This window comes from Mobula birostris, chromosome 19 (genome assembly GCF_030028105.1).
Source record: "Mobula birostris isolate sMobBir1 chromosome 19, sMobBir1.hap1, whole genome shotgun sequence".
In the NCBI taxonomy this organism is placed as follows: Eukaryota; Metazoa; Chordata; class Chondrichthyes; order Myliobatiformes; family Myliobatidae; genus Mobula; species Mobula birostris.
Genome location: NC_092388.1, coordinates 10,836,866 through 10,850,149, shown reverse-complemented (window position 1 = coordinate 10,850,149; position 13,284 = coordinate 10,836,866). Strand labels below are relative to the sequence as shown.

At 36.7% G+C, this 13,284-nt stretch overlaps 1 protein-coding gene across 1 annotated transcript; it reads right to left on the bottom strand.

The window, feature by feature from the left end:
• Window positions 1-3,501: 3,501 nt before the first annotated feature.
• LOC140212303 (homeobox protein Hox-A13-like) lies at window positions 3,502-4,794 on the bottom strand. Its single transcript, XM_072283006.1, has 2 exons — window positions 4,146-4,794; window positions 3,502-3,746 (listed from the first exon to the last, which is right to left on the bottom strand). Exons 1-2 carry the CDS (start codon window positions 4,792-4,794, stop codon window positions 3,502-3,504), a joined length of 894 nt encoding a protein of 297 aa, XP_072139107.1.
• Between the last annotated feature and the right edge of the window lie 8,490 nt (window positions 4,795-13,284).

Sequence of the window (13,284 nt, the reverse complement as noted above, 5' to 3'; positions counted from 1 at the left end):
TGGGAAAATATACGCTTTTGGTACTTAGTTGCGCATATTACGTGCATCATGCAGTGAATGCTATATTCCGTCAGAATAAATAACAAGGCTTCAATCACATAAAGAGAAGAAGTAATCAAATAAGCTATTATATCACGATTAATGAGGAAGAGCGCTGCAGGCAGAACATATACTCGGTGACGTGAACGGTTTTAAACATATATATATGATCTTTGTATCTATCTATCTATCTATCTATCTATCTATGTATATATATTAGAAATATATGTTCATTTATTCTAAGTAAATCTCTACAGTTGAACTTTCATTATTGGCACCGAACTCTTTCAACAGCCTAAGGCTAAATGAATTCAGAAGTGCCAATTCTAAATTATTATGCTTTCTGCTCTCTGTAGATATCACGCAGATAACTACGTGGTTAAGTTTCCTATTTTTTCATAAGGCAATACATAAATAACAAGAAATGATGATTCGACGAAAGCGAGTGACATTGCTTAAGGGTTTTGCAGCGCTTCCGCCGGTACTATTTGTTACTTAAGGCCAACAAAACATATAACAGCCGAAATAAAAATCTGCATGGCATTAATTTCTTTGGAAATAGTTCTCAGTTATTCGTATAAACATTATCTGTTTGACAACACCAGCGGTTACTTATTATTAATAAAATATAATAAATATTAATATTTTGTTGTCTTAAGCAGATATTTCGCAGTATTTTTACACAAGATGTATCTAGAACAGTAATAATTAAACCACCCTCATGAGCCACAACGTGGGTGGCTCTACCCAGGCATTTCCCTACAAATGCCCGTTTGGGTTTTGCAAAAGCCATGCTGTGATTGGTTCGGCTACGTCATGAGATCAATGTAGAATTTTATAATCCCACAACATTTTGACAAATCAGCTTTCATGCTGCGAACTGTAAACCTCCCCCCACCCCCCACCACCACCACCTCGATTGTTGTCTCGGATGCATTAGGAAAAAAAAGCACTAGAGAGAATAAATTAAAGGTTGATAATTAGGCGTCCAATATTAATTTGATGTTATTGCAACAAAGTAGACAGGTTACTTAAGGAAGTAAGCTTACCTCACAATTAATAATTTCACGGAACCATTTTCTATAATATCCACGATAAAATAGCGGACTCACTGTATGATTGTGGAATTTATCTGCAATTCTGTGTGTTAAAATGAAAAGTTGCGGTAGTTAACATTTTCAATGAAGATCGAGTTATAGTTTTCCATGTTCACCACCCTCGGCGAAAGACGGATTACGCAACATCACATGCAATTTCCCGTGCTTTCCACTTGAATTGTATATAGACCGTATATTTTGAAATTCCTAAAACGTCGCGTAAAATTCCTTACATGGAGCTTCTAAGCAATACCTTTAATTTCGCAAGATGAAAAGCGAAATTCCACAAGTACATGACCGGATATTATGTATATAATATAAAAAAGCTATCCTGCCTAGAGCAGTTAGATACGGATAAAGGCGGAACAACAATGTTATAGACAACTGATCATAGATAATTCGATCACTATAAACCCTTCAATGCACTTTATAAATATAACAGTGAGAAATTTTACTCGATCAGTCTGTTTACGATTTCTTTAGCTATAGAGGTTGAAATGTAATTGCAAGTGAAAGTTAACTCACAAAACATACAACCATACCCCAATATTGATATGGATTCTAAATTCTCTCCCCTTGGATATTGGTAAAATAGCAAACTTTGGCGGAGGAAATATAGTTCATGTATAGCCATTGAAAAATCAAACATTCTAAATAATTTACCCGGAACTTTCTATTATGTTCACAATGCATAACCATTCGTTAGAGTTACTGACCTACACTGGATGCTCCCAGTTCACTCTCAGCACCTTTATAATTGATACAGTCACGTTCGGTTGTTCATGCTTTCAAAACCCATATAAATGAATGTCTGCAGATGTAACAGTAGATGGCGCACTTGCTCTACATATGCACCTCATGACTATTCATGAGCTGTTAATCGTCAAGGTCAAAGACTATCTGTTTTCGTCAAGGTCAAGGTTTAAGCCGCCTCCCCCACCCCCATCGCCCTGCCTCCACGTACAAAGCAAAGGGAGCATATATTTTTACCCAGAATATGGAAAGAGTTACTTAATGTTCCCAAACTTTTGGTATATATCGATACAAATTTAGAGGTCCAGTCTACAGCTTCCATCAAAATCTTGAATCTTTATCTGGCGGTGACATTCTTCCATTTAAAAATAGAATGGTTGGATATATTTACCGAATAGTAAATTCGTCGGTTAGTTCTCAGAATGCACGCATGGTTTCCACGCATTTTGAGTAACTTGCTTCGCAACAGGAAGAAATCTAATTAGCCACTTCGACTTTTTTTTTGTCTTAGAAGTTTCTTAACAAAAACTATGCAACGCTGTAGTTTATGAAGACCTTTTATTCGTGAAATAATTTGTTTTAATGCAAGTAATTCAGTAGATGATTAAAAGACAATAGGCTATACAGATTAAAAGCTGCATAATAGTAATGTAAAACATATCTTAATTTCATGATTATCATTCGTGATTTAACGTTGCAACTATAATTGGTTTATATATACCAAGCAAGAGGGGAGCATGCAGATATAACAATCCAACAATTTTTTTTTAAATACAATTGCACGCGAACGTTGTCATCTTTAGGAAGAAAGCTGTGCGCCTTAAGCCTGCATAGAGATTAATGCGACGTGAGATGTGTATTATAACTAGCAGACTTATTTTTAAAAAGCTTCATATTTAGTTCATTTCCAAGTTTGCAAAATTTGTCTTTCAGCTCTGTGGAAAATGACGCTCTACACTTATTATTACGAAAGCCAACGGTGCTCTTAGGTATGTACATTATTAGAAACGTAGAGTGCTGGAATTGTATGCATTCACATTCCCATATGCATTCCTATTTAGAATATATTCTTCCATCTACCTATACATTAATATCTTAAGAGACAGCGCATCCCTTCCAAAGAAAACGTAGTGCTTAAACATACTTTTATTATACATTTTCACGATATATCCCATGGCTTACCTGAGGATAAAAATAACATGCACTCTAGTAGCTTTTTTTTTAATAACTAAACCTTTTCAGCAAGTTTTCTTTAGGTGCTCTGATGGCATTTTGCGAAGGAACTGTGTGGAACAAGGTTTTACGCTTATTCTTTCTGAGTGTTTCAGTCTATATGCATACAACGTTTCCCACATTTGAAAACAGCAACCCTCTCGATTCCTGATTAAGAGGTTTGATTTATTTCTGGCGAATATTAAATTATTTTAACATGATATTTTTGTACACTGTCTCTCTTGAACTTTGTGGGATGTTTTGAGAAAAGTAATATTCAGGCCGAAAAACAGAAAAGAAATCTACCATCAAGAAAGTGAGCTGAGATGGTTTCTTTTTCTTCAGGCTGAATTGTTTTAAAATTTTCAAAATATGTCCAAGAATTTTTGGAATTGTCGCACTAGCTGTTACTTTTCAGTTTGCTGAGAACTTTTTTTTCCTTAACTCGTCTGTTTTGAAACCAAATCGTGACTTGTCTTTCCGAGAGGTTTGTTGATGCCGATATCCTCCTTCGCTTGTCCTTGGTGATGAATTTATTGGTAGCATATTCCCGTTCAAGTTCTTTCAATTGCACCTTGGTGTAAGGCACCCTCTTCTTTCTTCCACGTCGGAAAGAGCTGGGGTCCGAAGGATGCGATACGACGTCTGTGGAAGAGAAATGCACATCTTTACCACCTCTGGCAGCTTAGCTGTCGACGTCAAATAAACCAAAGTTTCAAAGCAGATCGTGTCGCTGGAGTCAAGTTCAACATCACTGCACGGAGATGCTACTGGGACTGCATTTAATAAATTAAATGGCACGCCCGGAGATATAATTGTAATCTGTGCAAAGGCCGAAGAAATGATTAAAAACATGCAAAGACGTATTCAGGCACCACATTAAAATACAAGTGCTGATGGCACTGCGAATATCATTTCTTAGTTATGGTCTATTTCTATGTTATTCCGTTACCCGTACGTATTTGCACGTCAGACAGATCGTTTTCCCCCTTCATTGGACGGGGTTCGATTATGGGCAGCGTGTTAAGTTCTATCAATATTTACCTGGCAGACTCGACTTCCAGAGGTGGGTGGCTTGAGGTTGCTCTTTCGCACAGCAGACTTGCCCGTTCCACCCGTTGGTGATTGCCCAGGGCTGGTAGCTCTCCATGGGCAATAACGTTTCGTGTCGCGGTTCTCCCGGAGCGCTGATAGTGGGGACCACAGGTACGTCCAGATAGCTGGGCATTGGTTGGTATGGTCCCGCGTAACCTTGGTAGAAAGCAAACTCTTTAGCTCGGCTGGTGAATTCCTCGCCGGCGGACGTGTCCATGTATTTGTCAGCAGGATAACCAGACAAGCTGGAGGGCTGCGCGCAGGACTTAATGTTGCTGTGGTGGCTCATTCGGCAGGGATAGTAACTGCTCCCAAAGTATCCATAAGGAAGAGACGCACTGGAGGAAGTTTGAGCTGCAGGACAAGGACTACACTGTTTGACAGGTTCAACAATGCCAGAGGCTGGTACTTCAGTCGACGAGTAGGCAGAACTGGGGGCTAAGGATGCTGGATGGGCCATCAGATTCCTGCATTGATTTGCTGTGAAGTTCCCTCCTGAAAATCCATCCATGTTTTTATTAATTTCATCCAAATTATTGTCGTAGACGAACATCACCGTGTCGATCCAGCGAGGATGAAGTATCAGTGGCGTTGTCATATCACGTCCTACATTGAGACTAGTGGCCGTTTTAAAAGCCCCCAAGACTGAAAAGAGATACTGAACCTCTCAGACTTAGCAGCGTTGACGCGCCAATGTCGCTGAAACCTGCCTCCTTATTGGCTGCGAGTTGCCCACGTGATATGCAAAGTACATGATAAACATCTGAAGAATAAAAAAGGTAGATGTTCCATTAGTCTAATAAAGTAACGTTTAGATATTTACGTGAACGAGTAATTGAAATAAAACGCATGTATCAAAATGTAAAAACACCATCGCTGCACAAAATACACCATGTTTATGTAAATTATAGAGGTGGATTTACATGAAAAAAACTTGGCCATTCTAATAAAAAACAATATTTTGCATAAACACAAAAGTGCTCGACGTTAAATCTGTTGCTTTTGTTTTGCACGAAATAAATAATTCTCATTTAATGGGGTTTACGACGTAAAGGATTTTAAATACCTATTATCTGTGTATATTCTTGACTATCGTGCCAAGCGTTTGGTTTACTGTCCGGTAGATGAAATTACGGTTCATCCTTATTATCATATGTATCTCCTACCGATTACACTGTAGTATTTTTGTCAAGGCCGCTGCCGGTTGAGCATAGCATTTTGTTAGGATGGGTTAGCACTTTACCTTATAATATACAAATCGAATCACTGTTCTCAGCTAACAGGAAAATAACGCTTGAAGAAATCGGTAGTAGCTGCAATTTATAGTGAAAAGGAAACATCTGTATGACCTTTATATTGCTTCATGACATAACTCGTTAAACCAAATGGTAATAATGCCGAAGAAAAGTCCAAAATTATTCCGGTGTGAATGTTTGATAAAAAGTGATAATTATTTAAAAAAAAACATCTATTCACTCGCGATGTCATATTTGTAAATAGCATATATACCAGAACGGCGTGTGTTGGAATCAATCACAAGCAATTCGGAAACTGAATTCATTTTACTGATTTTCCATCCGCACCGGACAACTAATATATTTACCTGTAACGTTAGTCGTGAAATTCCTATCCAGCTTAAAATATATTAATATCAAAGGACATTTATAAGCCAGATAAGAATATTGACTAATTCTTTTCCTGCTTTTTGCCAGCCGCGATTCCTGAAGTTTTTAAACAAATGTCAGGTTTAATTTCTTCCCCCGCTAATGCAGTCGCTTCCTGGTAACTTGCTGGCTGCTAAATGTGCATTCACTGAGTAGGAGCAGCGTTCACGGAACTGGATTTCGCATTAAAATATCAGTAAATGTGTTTTATGGGCAACTGGCACATGTAAGTAGACGGAAAAGCGATAGAATTGTGAATTATTTAATAATATCTGCCACATGGTTGAATGTACTAAAATCTATAACTATAATTTATTTTATAATATCTAATGCGATGCTAAAAGCCTTATTTGATGGATTCAACTACATTATTGCGGTATTTAGAATTAACTCGGTGAAATTTGGTGGAAAGCATGGCCATAAAACGTCCAGCTAAACGCAGATATCACATGATGGAAAAGAATAGCTGGTGAAATAAAGAGGGGGAAAGGATCCAGAACTGTTCGGCAGCACTGAGTCGTCAGGAAGGACGATGTTAATTCAATTCTAGTCATTTACTTTGTACATGGGACCTTGTGGTAAGTGGAGTCTAACTCACATCATAAGCGAAGTCGTCAATCCTCTTTCAGTCAGCAGTTGGTCTTATTCCTTTAGCTGAAGACTGAAGTGATGTAGCTGCACTGAACAATCACTTTACTATTGCAATGCCTTTTATTCTTTATAATTTCCACCTTCCCCTTCCCCACGCTATCTACTTCTTTCCTGCCTTATATTCTCTTTCCATTTTCAGACTTTCTTTCTGCCGCTCTTCTGATATTGGGATCGGGCAATCACTATAAACAAGTCGTTAAATAGTGTCCTTTTAATCTTATTTTAAAAATGTAAGTAATGGGAAGCTAAACGATTTAAAGACGCCGAATCTTCACTGATGCAGACCATTGTTAGTAAAATAAAGGCTATTGTTCCAATTAAATTGGATATAATCCCTATCCGTCGACTTCCGTGCCTTGAAATAGTGTAATTAAAATAGTCTCTCCGCTGTATATAGAGATATTCTACATCACCTTTCCTTTTGAAATCCGAGTATACAACGTTTTCCAGGTTACAATGCAAAATGTATTGAGATGAGTTTAAAACACATAATGCCGTAGTAAAATATAGACAGGCTAAATTGGGAAATTCTGAATAGATTTTGTGAGATTATTCTTTCAAATCTATCATCAGTTCACACGGTGGGAGCTCGTTTAGTTTGCACTCCAGTGATAATTACGTGATAAGATGATTGGTGCCCCAGTGTATCTGTCACTGATAGACAAAGATTCGCTTCTTCCCATAATTATTAGTTGGTCAATCTTATTAGTATCAACATTTAATGTAGCTTAATTTTCCCCAGCATTATAACCAACGGCCTTACCAGAATTTGTTCTGATCATGCAATATTTTGAAACAGCACAATTTATCCCGTAAATATTCCAAATTAATCCTTAATAACGCTTTATGTGCTCACGTAATCTCAGCAGATTCACAGAATTCACAGATTCACAGAAGATTCACGGAATTGACAGATTCACGTTTAAGTTTGTAGATTTGTCCCATATAAATACTGTACCCATTTATCAGGTAATGGGCAAAATGGGCTGAGACTGCACTATTTTGGAATATCCTTCGATCTGAACTCATTTGAACAACAGCTTGATACAGCGACCTTTTTTTTAAAAAAAAGAACATTATTTAATGCAGAGACGACCGCCCCTCCCCCAAAAATACATTTTGAATTGAAGCAAGCATTAGTCTGCGCACTTTAGGGTAGGCTGGACCACCAGTGCCTTCCGCTTTGAAAGAGTGTTATGTTAAGGAATGGGCTCGATATAAATACAATCTACAGCATATTCAAACGGTACACTGCAGATTACACTACAAAATGGCAGCGACCAAATGGGCAGCTCTTTTACATAGGGGTTAGACACGGCCAAAGGCCAAGGTCAAGTTGAAAGTTGCAGTCTAGCCAATGTGAGTGCTGTCATTCACGCGTTGACGACCTTGTCTGAATTCTTATAAAGACAAGCCGTGAGAATTGACTTTTTCATTGTCATTTTATTTGTTTTCTTTTGTTTTCGCTCACAACCCTCCAAATGTAAAAAAAATTCCACTGACCGTACCGTCTTCATTTCCAGGCTGTTTCTGCATTGTTGGCATAGGATGTGAAATAGATGCAGTCACTTTGCAAATTAGACAGCATTGCATCCGGTTTAAATGCACTGTTTAGGAAACCTCTTGCTTTGAACAGAGTGTACCACAGCCAAGTTAATGTTACTTGGAAAGATGGGGGCATTTTGAACACGCCGAACTACCACGATGAATACTGCGTCAAGTAATGAGGGCCATCTTTCCGTGCCAGGAGCTATCTCCAGGCAAGGTTTCAAACTACTTTTGGATCCGTACATCACCAATGGAAAGCTTTTTTTCCCCCTGATAAAGTGCAGCAACTACATGCCTAGGAGGTAACTGTGACTAAGATGCATGTGTGCCTGGGAGGTAACCCTGCCGTTATGCCGGAATTGCTCACGAATTGTAGTAGTTATTGTTAGAACTTTGCAAAGTAAAAATGCATTTTTTTTAGAATATTACCTACTAATTCTGCTTTCAATGATGCTGCAATGCACCCACACATAAGCATTCGATCTCGTTATTTCCTCTGCGTTGTCAGCCCGGAGCTTTTAGCTTTGCCCTTTCGGGATGATGTTATGAATAATTGCTATAATATGTGCCCGAATACCAAATCCTCGCAAGGACACAGCAGTAACCAATTTGTGTGAATGTAGAACGCATTGGTTAATAAGTCGATTAAAAAAAACACGTCAAAAATGTTTTTCCGATGTCAATACTGGTATGATGAATCGCTTTATACTTCACCTACGGGTATTCTTTACAAATTTTGGAGGGGGTTCACGTTATATAGACTTCCCATTTTCAACTTATAAAAAATGTGTGCTTGATCCAGGAGAGGTTAGTTTTGATTTCCACTTTTAAAAAAATTCTGAATGTAATCTACAAATTGCTCTAGTCAAACATCTACGACCACTTGTCTGACATAATCCTCTGAAGCAAGAGGACTTTGGAAGTATCTGTTCCACATATTCACCTATTTATCTACTAAAAGGGCATTTACGTGGATACAGAATGGCGTTACTGTTAGAACTAGATTTTCCCTATATTTGAAGTCACCTCAGAACCACAGAATAAAAATATTTGTATCATGTCATAAAAATATTCTTAGACCACACTGTGAGTTGTAGCTCATATACTCTCTATTTAATTCAAATCTTTCTCCAATTCCTTTTGGAAAATGTTGAGGTCAAAAGGGGCACGTGCTCTCAAAATTGCTGCTTAATTTCCTTTAGGACTAATGCCAGGTAAATATCCTTAAAGGGGAAATAATACTCAATTCCTCTAGGGACTGCGTTTAAAAAGATAATCACAATATGCATGGCACATCTTGTATTTCTTCAGTGAAAATTTACTAATAAGACCTGTCAATTTAAGAGTTGTTAAATAGGTGACAATTTGATTTTTGATTTTCTATCACAAAAGTCATAGAATAAATCATGTTAGTTATAATTCAATAACCACAATCCTTTATTCTATGCTACTAAAGGTATCTTCTAGTACTATTGTTTAAAAAAGGCAATGTTTAAAACTTCTAAAAATATATATTACGTTACTCCACTGTGCCTGTGCTATTTATCACCTGGGTCTTTATGTCATTTTCCTAAATCAATTAAATTGCAGTTGTTTCAATTATTATGAATCCTATACGGTATATATTTTGCGGATATTTACTCAACAGAGGATCTCTACCAATTAAAAAAAAGCCAAGCGCTTCATATTTCTTTTCTGAAATATTATCCGGTAGCCTGACTGAGATCAATCAAAGTGATTAATCTGTTTTGTTGTCCATGAACGGATTAATTAGTCATGAACTTGCTCAGTCTGCGATATAACATTCATATCAATAAATACGTGGACATTACTGATAGAGCATGACTGTTCTTTCATCACTTAATCCTTGTCGATATCAGCACCTTCACCCATTATTTATGAAGTATGCGGCGAAGATTGACTTCTCAAATGTTTTACTTATCATTGGAAAATCATTGTTATTCGCGAGAGGCATAGAATCAATGATGTTTGTATTAGTTCGGTTGTCAAGCTTATAGTAGAATAACATGGTAAAAATTTAAATATGAATTGTGTTACATTGGCCACTATCATGCATCGAGCATGTGTTTGAAACGAGTTGGGTTTTCCAGTGTTCAGAGCAAGACGGAACTCATCTACATTGACAAATCCAGATAAGGAATGAATAGCTATATTGAATTTTAGCATATATTGTATATGATTCTTCACACATGTGGGGCCACAGTTTGCATTTGCCATTAGGTATGACCTTATTCACATGTTAAGTGTGTAAACATTTGGAGAAAACAAAATGCATATCCGTTACTTCATAACGGCCATTCGTGGACCTATTGACATGTGATTATCACCGGCATATTTAAAAGCAAATTAACTTTAATCAAAAGATGCAATTTTGTAATAATCAAATCCCCATTTCTTGGTAAATATATTCTAACAAAGAAGATTTTATTTCAGCTTATAACTTGGCACGCACAACTCACATGGGTTTTTCTATTTGGAAATTTCCTCTTAATATACTTTGTCTTCTATTCATATCTTTATTGTAGGAAAAAAACACAAAAAAGATCTGTGGATATTTTCAGCTCTAAACCCAAATACAATGCCATTTCTCCTTTCTGGACGCTTGTTGTAAACTTACATGAAATATTAGTAAATAAAAAGGACAATTTCAGTGTGATTGCTCTATTTCAACACAGCAGTTCATGGCTGCATAATTAGTTCCAGTTAGCTGGAGGCTAACGAGCCTTTTCTCTTTCTCATGATGAATCCAAAAACCGGTTTGCTCCATAATGTGAAAAATTATTCCCATTTTAAACGTGCTACAATTTGGAGCTAGTTAAGAAATGTTATATTTCGCCACCTATTTTCATCCCCTATTTAATAGTCTTATGTTCTTTCTTATTACCTCACCATTACCGCCGCTAACCCCTCGAACCACAACCCATCCCCACACACACTCACGGGCGCGCACGCGCGTGCACACACACACACACACACACACACACACACACACACACACACACAAGCACGTACACCAGCATCACCACCAACTCTGCACCATTTCAAATTTAATTTCACAATCTAGAAAGGTGGTTTTCTCGAAACCACTGTCGAATTTTGCATTTTGGTATTTAATATAATACGGATTCTTCTAACTATGCTGAGCTCCTGGGTGGGCAGGTTCAGATGACTGATCGCTCCAAGCTGTGAATAAATAACACTCAATCATTCGATTCAACTATTTCGGCTCTTATGTTTATTATTAATTGTTATGATTTATTCTTACATAAGAAACTTCGTCAACAATTCAATGTTTATAAACTTATATGACAAAATTTAAGTTTGTATATCTCCAGGAGGAGGAAATATTTATATATACAATGTATATACTGTTCATATGCAACCAACGTTTATGTGACTTTGAGGTACCGAATCTCGCTCTTACATGTCTGCAAACAACTATTCGCTCTGTAAGTCTACTCCAATAATAAACTTAATGATTTAAAGATTATAGAAAGTTAAAATTTCTTTTAAATTGACGATAAGACAAGACCTATATATCAGTTGAATTAAATATATAAGAACAACGAGAAAACAGGGAAACAACAATATTTAATAACAATATTTAAATATTAAATATTACTTAATGTAACTGATATCCACACTATGTTAAATAAACATTACGTACTTTATTAAGTGTAACGCTAAATTAAACTTAAAGCCGGCACTCTGGGACGTGAACATATTTTCACAGGCCTTAATAAGACACTTATTATTTATTTGGTATGGTTGTATTAACATTGTTTCTATTACAGTGTGTATCTCAATTGCATAAATTTAATAGTCTGAGTGACTATATCTTTCTTAACTTCATTTGCTGTAGATGTTGGTAAGCAATGTTTAAGGCTGCTTTTTATGTCCCGGAATTATTTACCCTTGAGTTATTTCTTTAAATGTCAATATCTAATATTTATTTTTGGTTATTATTATACACGTATGACTGCAAAATCAGTACAGATATTTCTGGTGAAGGGTCTCGACCCGAAATGTCGACTGTTTACTCCCTTCCATAAGTGCTGCTTGACCTGTTGAGTTCCTTCAGCATTTTGGTGTCTGTTCTTCAGATATTTCCTCATCTCCTTTTATTTTGATACAGTGAATGTAGTTTAATTGAAGCGTATGTTCCGCCTTAATAAGCCATTAATTCTCAGAGAACCACCATGTAGTATATATTCACCATCGGGCTATCACTTAAGGTGCAATTCAATCGTAAACAAAATATATTCCGAAACGAAAACTTCTTTCAAAGCAGTTCGTCGTTGATTATGAAACTTGTGTTGTAGCGAGACATATTCACACAAACTATGTTATCGCTGCCGGGCTTCGGCAATTTGTATAAACACATCGAAACAAGCGTCGAGACGTCCTCATTCATAAATGCCTCTGAATGTCCTCAGTGACTTTTATACGTCTCGGAGATGGAGGTAACTTGGAAAAACGATTGCATTATTTTTTCTTTCTACAGTCTGTATGAAAGTTATTTCCTGAGGAGTAAGAGACATTGCGTCACTTTCCCAGTAAAATTGTTTTTAAAAACGATGTAATCGTAAAGTGATTATCTCTTACTATTGTTCTTTACTGTCGCTTTCAGTCCGAATAATTTCTTTTTGCTAATTCATGAACCTCAAATGTAAGAGACAATCAACTTGATATCAAGCACGGTTGGTTCTCTGCTGTATGGAGAACGCATTTAACTGTAATATTCGGATAAACATCCAAATTAAATCTTCCATGCCAAAATTCAATTTTATTTTCACACGAGATACTTTGTATCGGGAATTACAGTCCATTTAAAGCCGAAAAGCTATTTAATGTTATTTAAAGGAGAAGTAACGACTCCAAACTTATTTTCTATTTCCCCCCGCTAGCTAATGGAATGCGGATTATTTTAGTTAAAACTATATACTACATATATTTCTGCAATTTTTTACACTGGTGATTTTATTTGACTTATATGTCTTAATTGACAGTTGACCAAATCTTTGTGAGTTAACTTCAGGATGTAAATATTTCATCGAAAATATCCTAAGTTTGATCACAAGTCGTACCCACTTGTTCACTGTGCACCCCCATCATACCAACAAAAGGCGGGTTGTAAATTATTATCTGCACTGATGGTATTGGGCTATCTTCCGTGTCTGTTTGTCGGGATATGTCTTAAATTG

Excerpts from the sequence above, each read along its gene's own strand:
- LOC140212303 (XM_072283006.1), bottom strand. The coding sequence starts at position 4,794 with ATGACAACGCCACTGATACTTCATCCTCGCTGGATCGACACGGTGATG. Across the intron at positions 3,747-4,145 it reads CTGGAAGTCGAGTCTGCCAG|ACGTCGTATCGCATCCTTCG; the intron begins GTAAATATTGAT and ends TCTCTTCCACAG.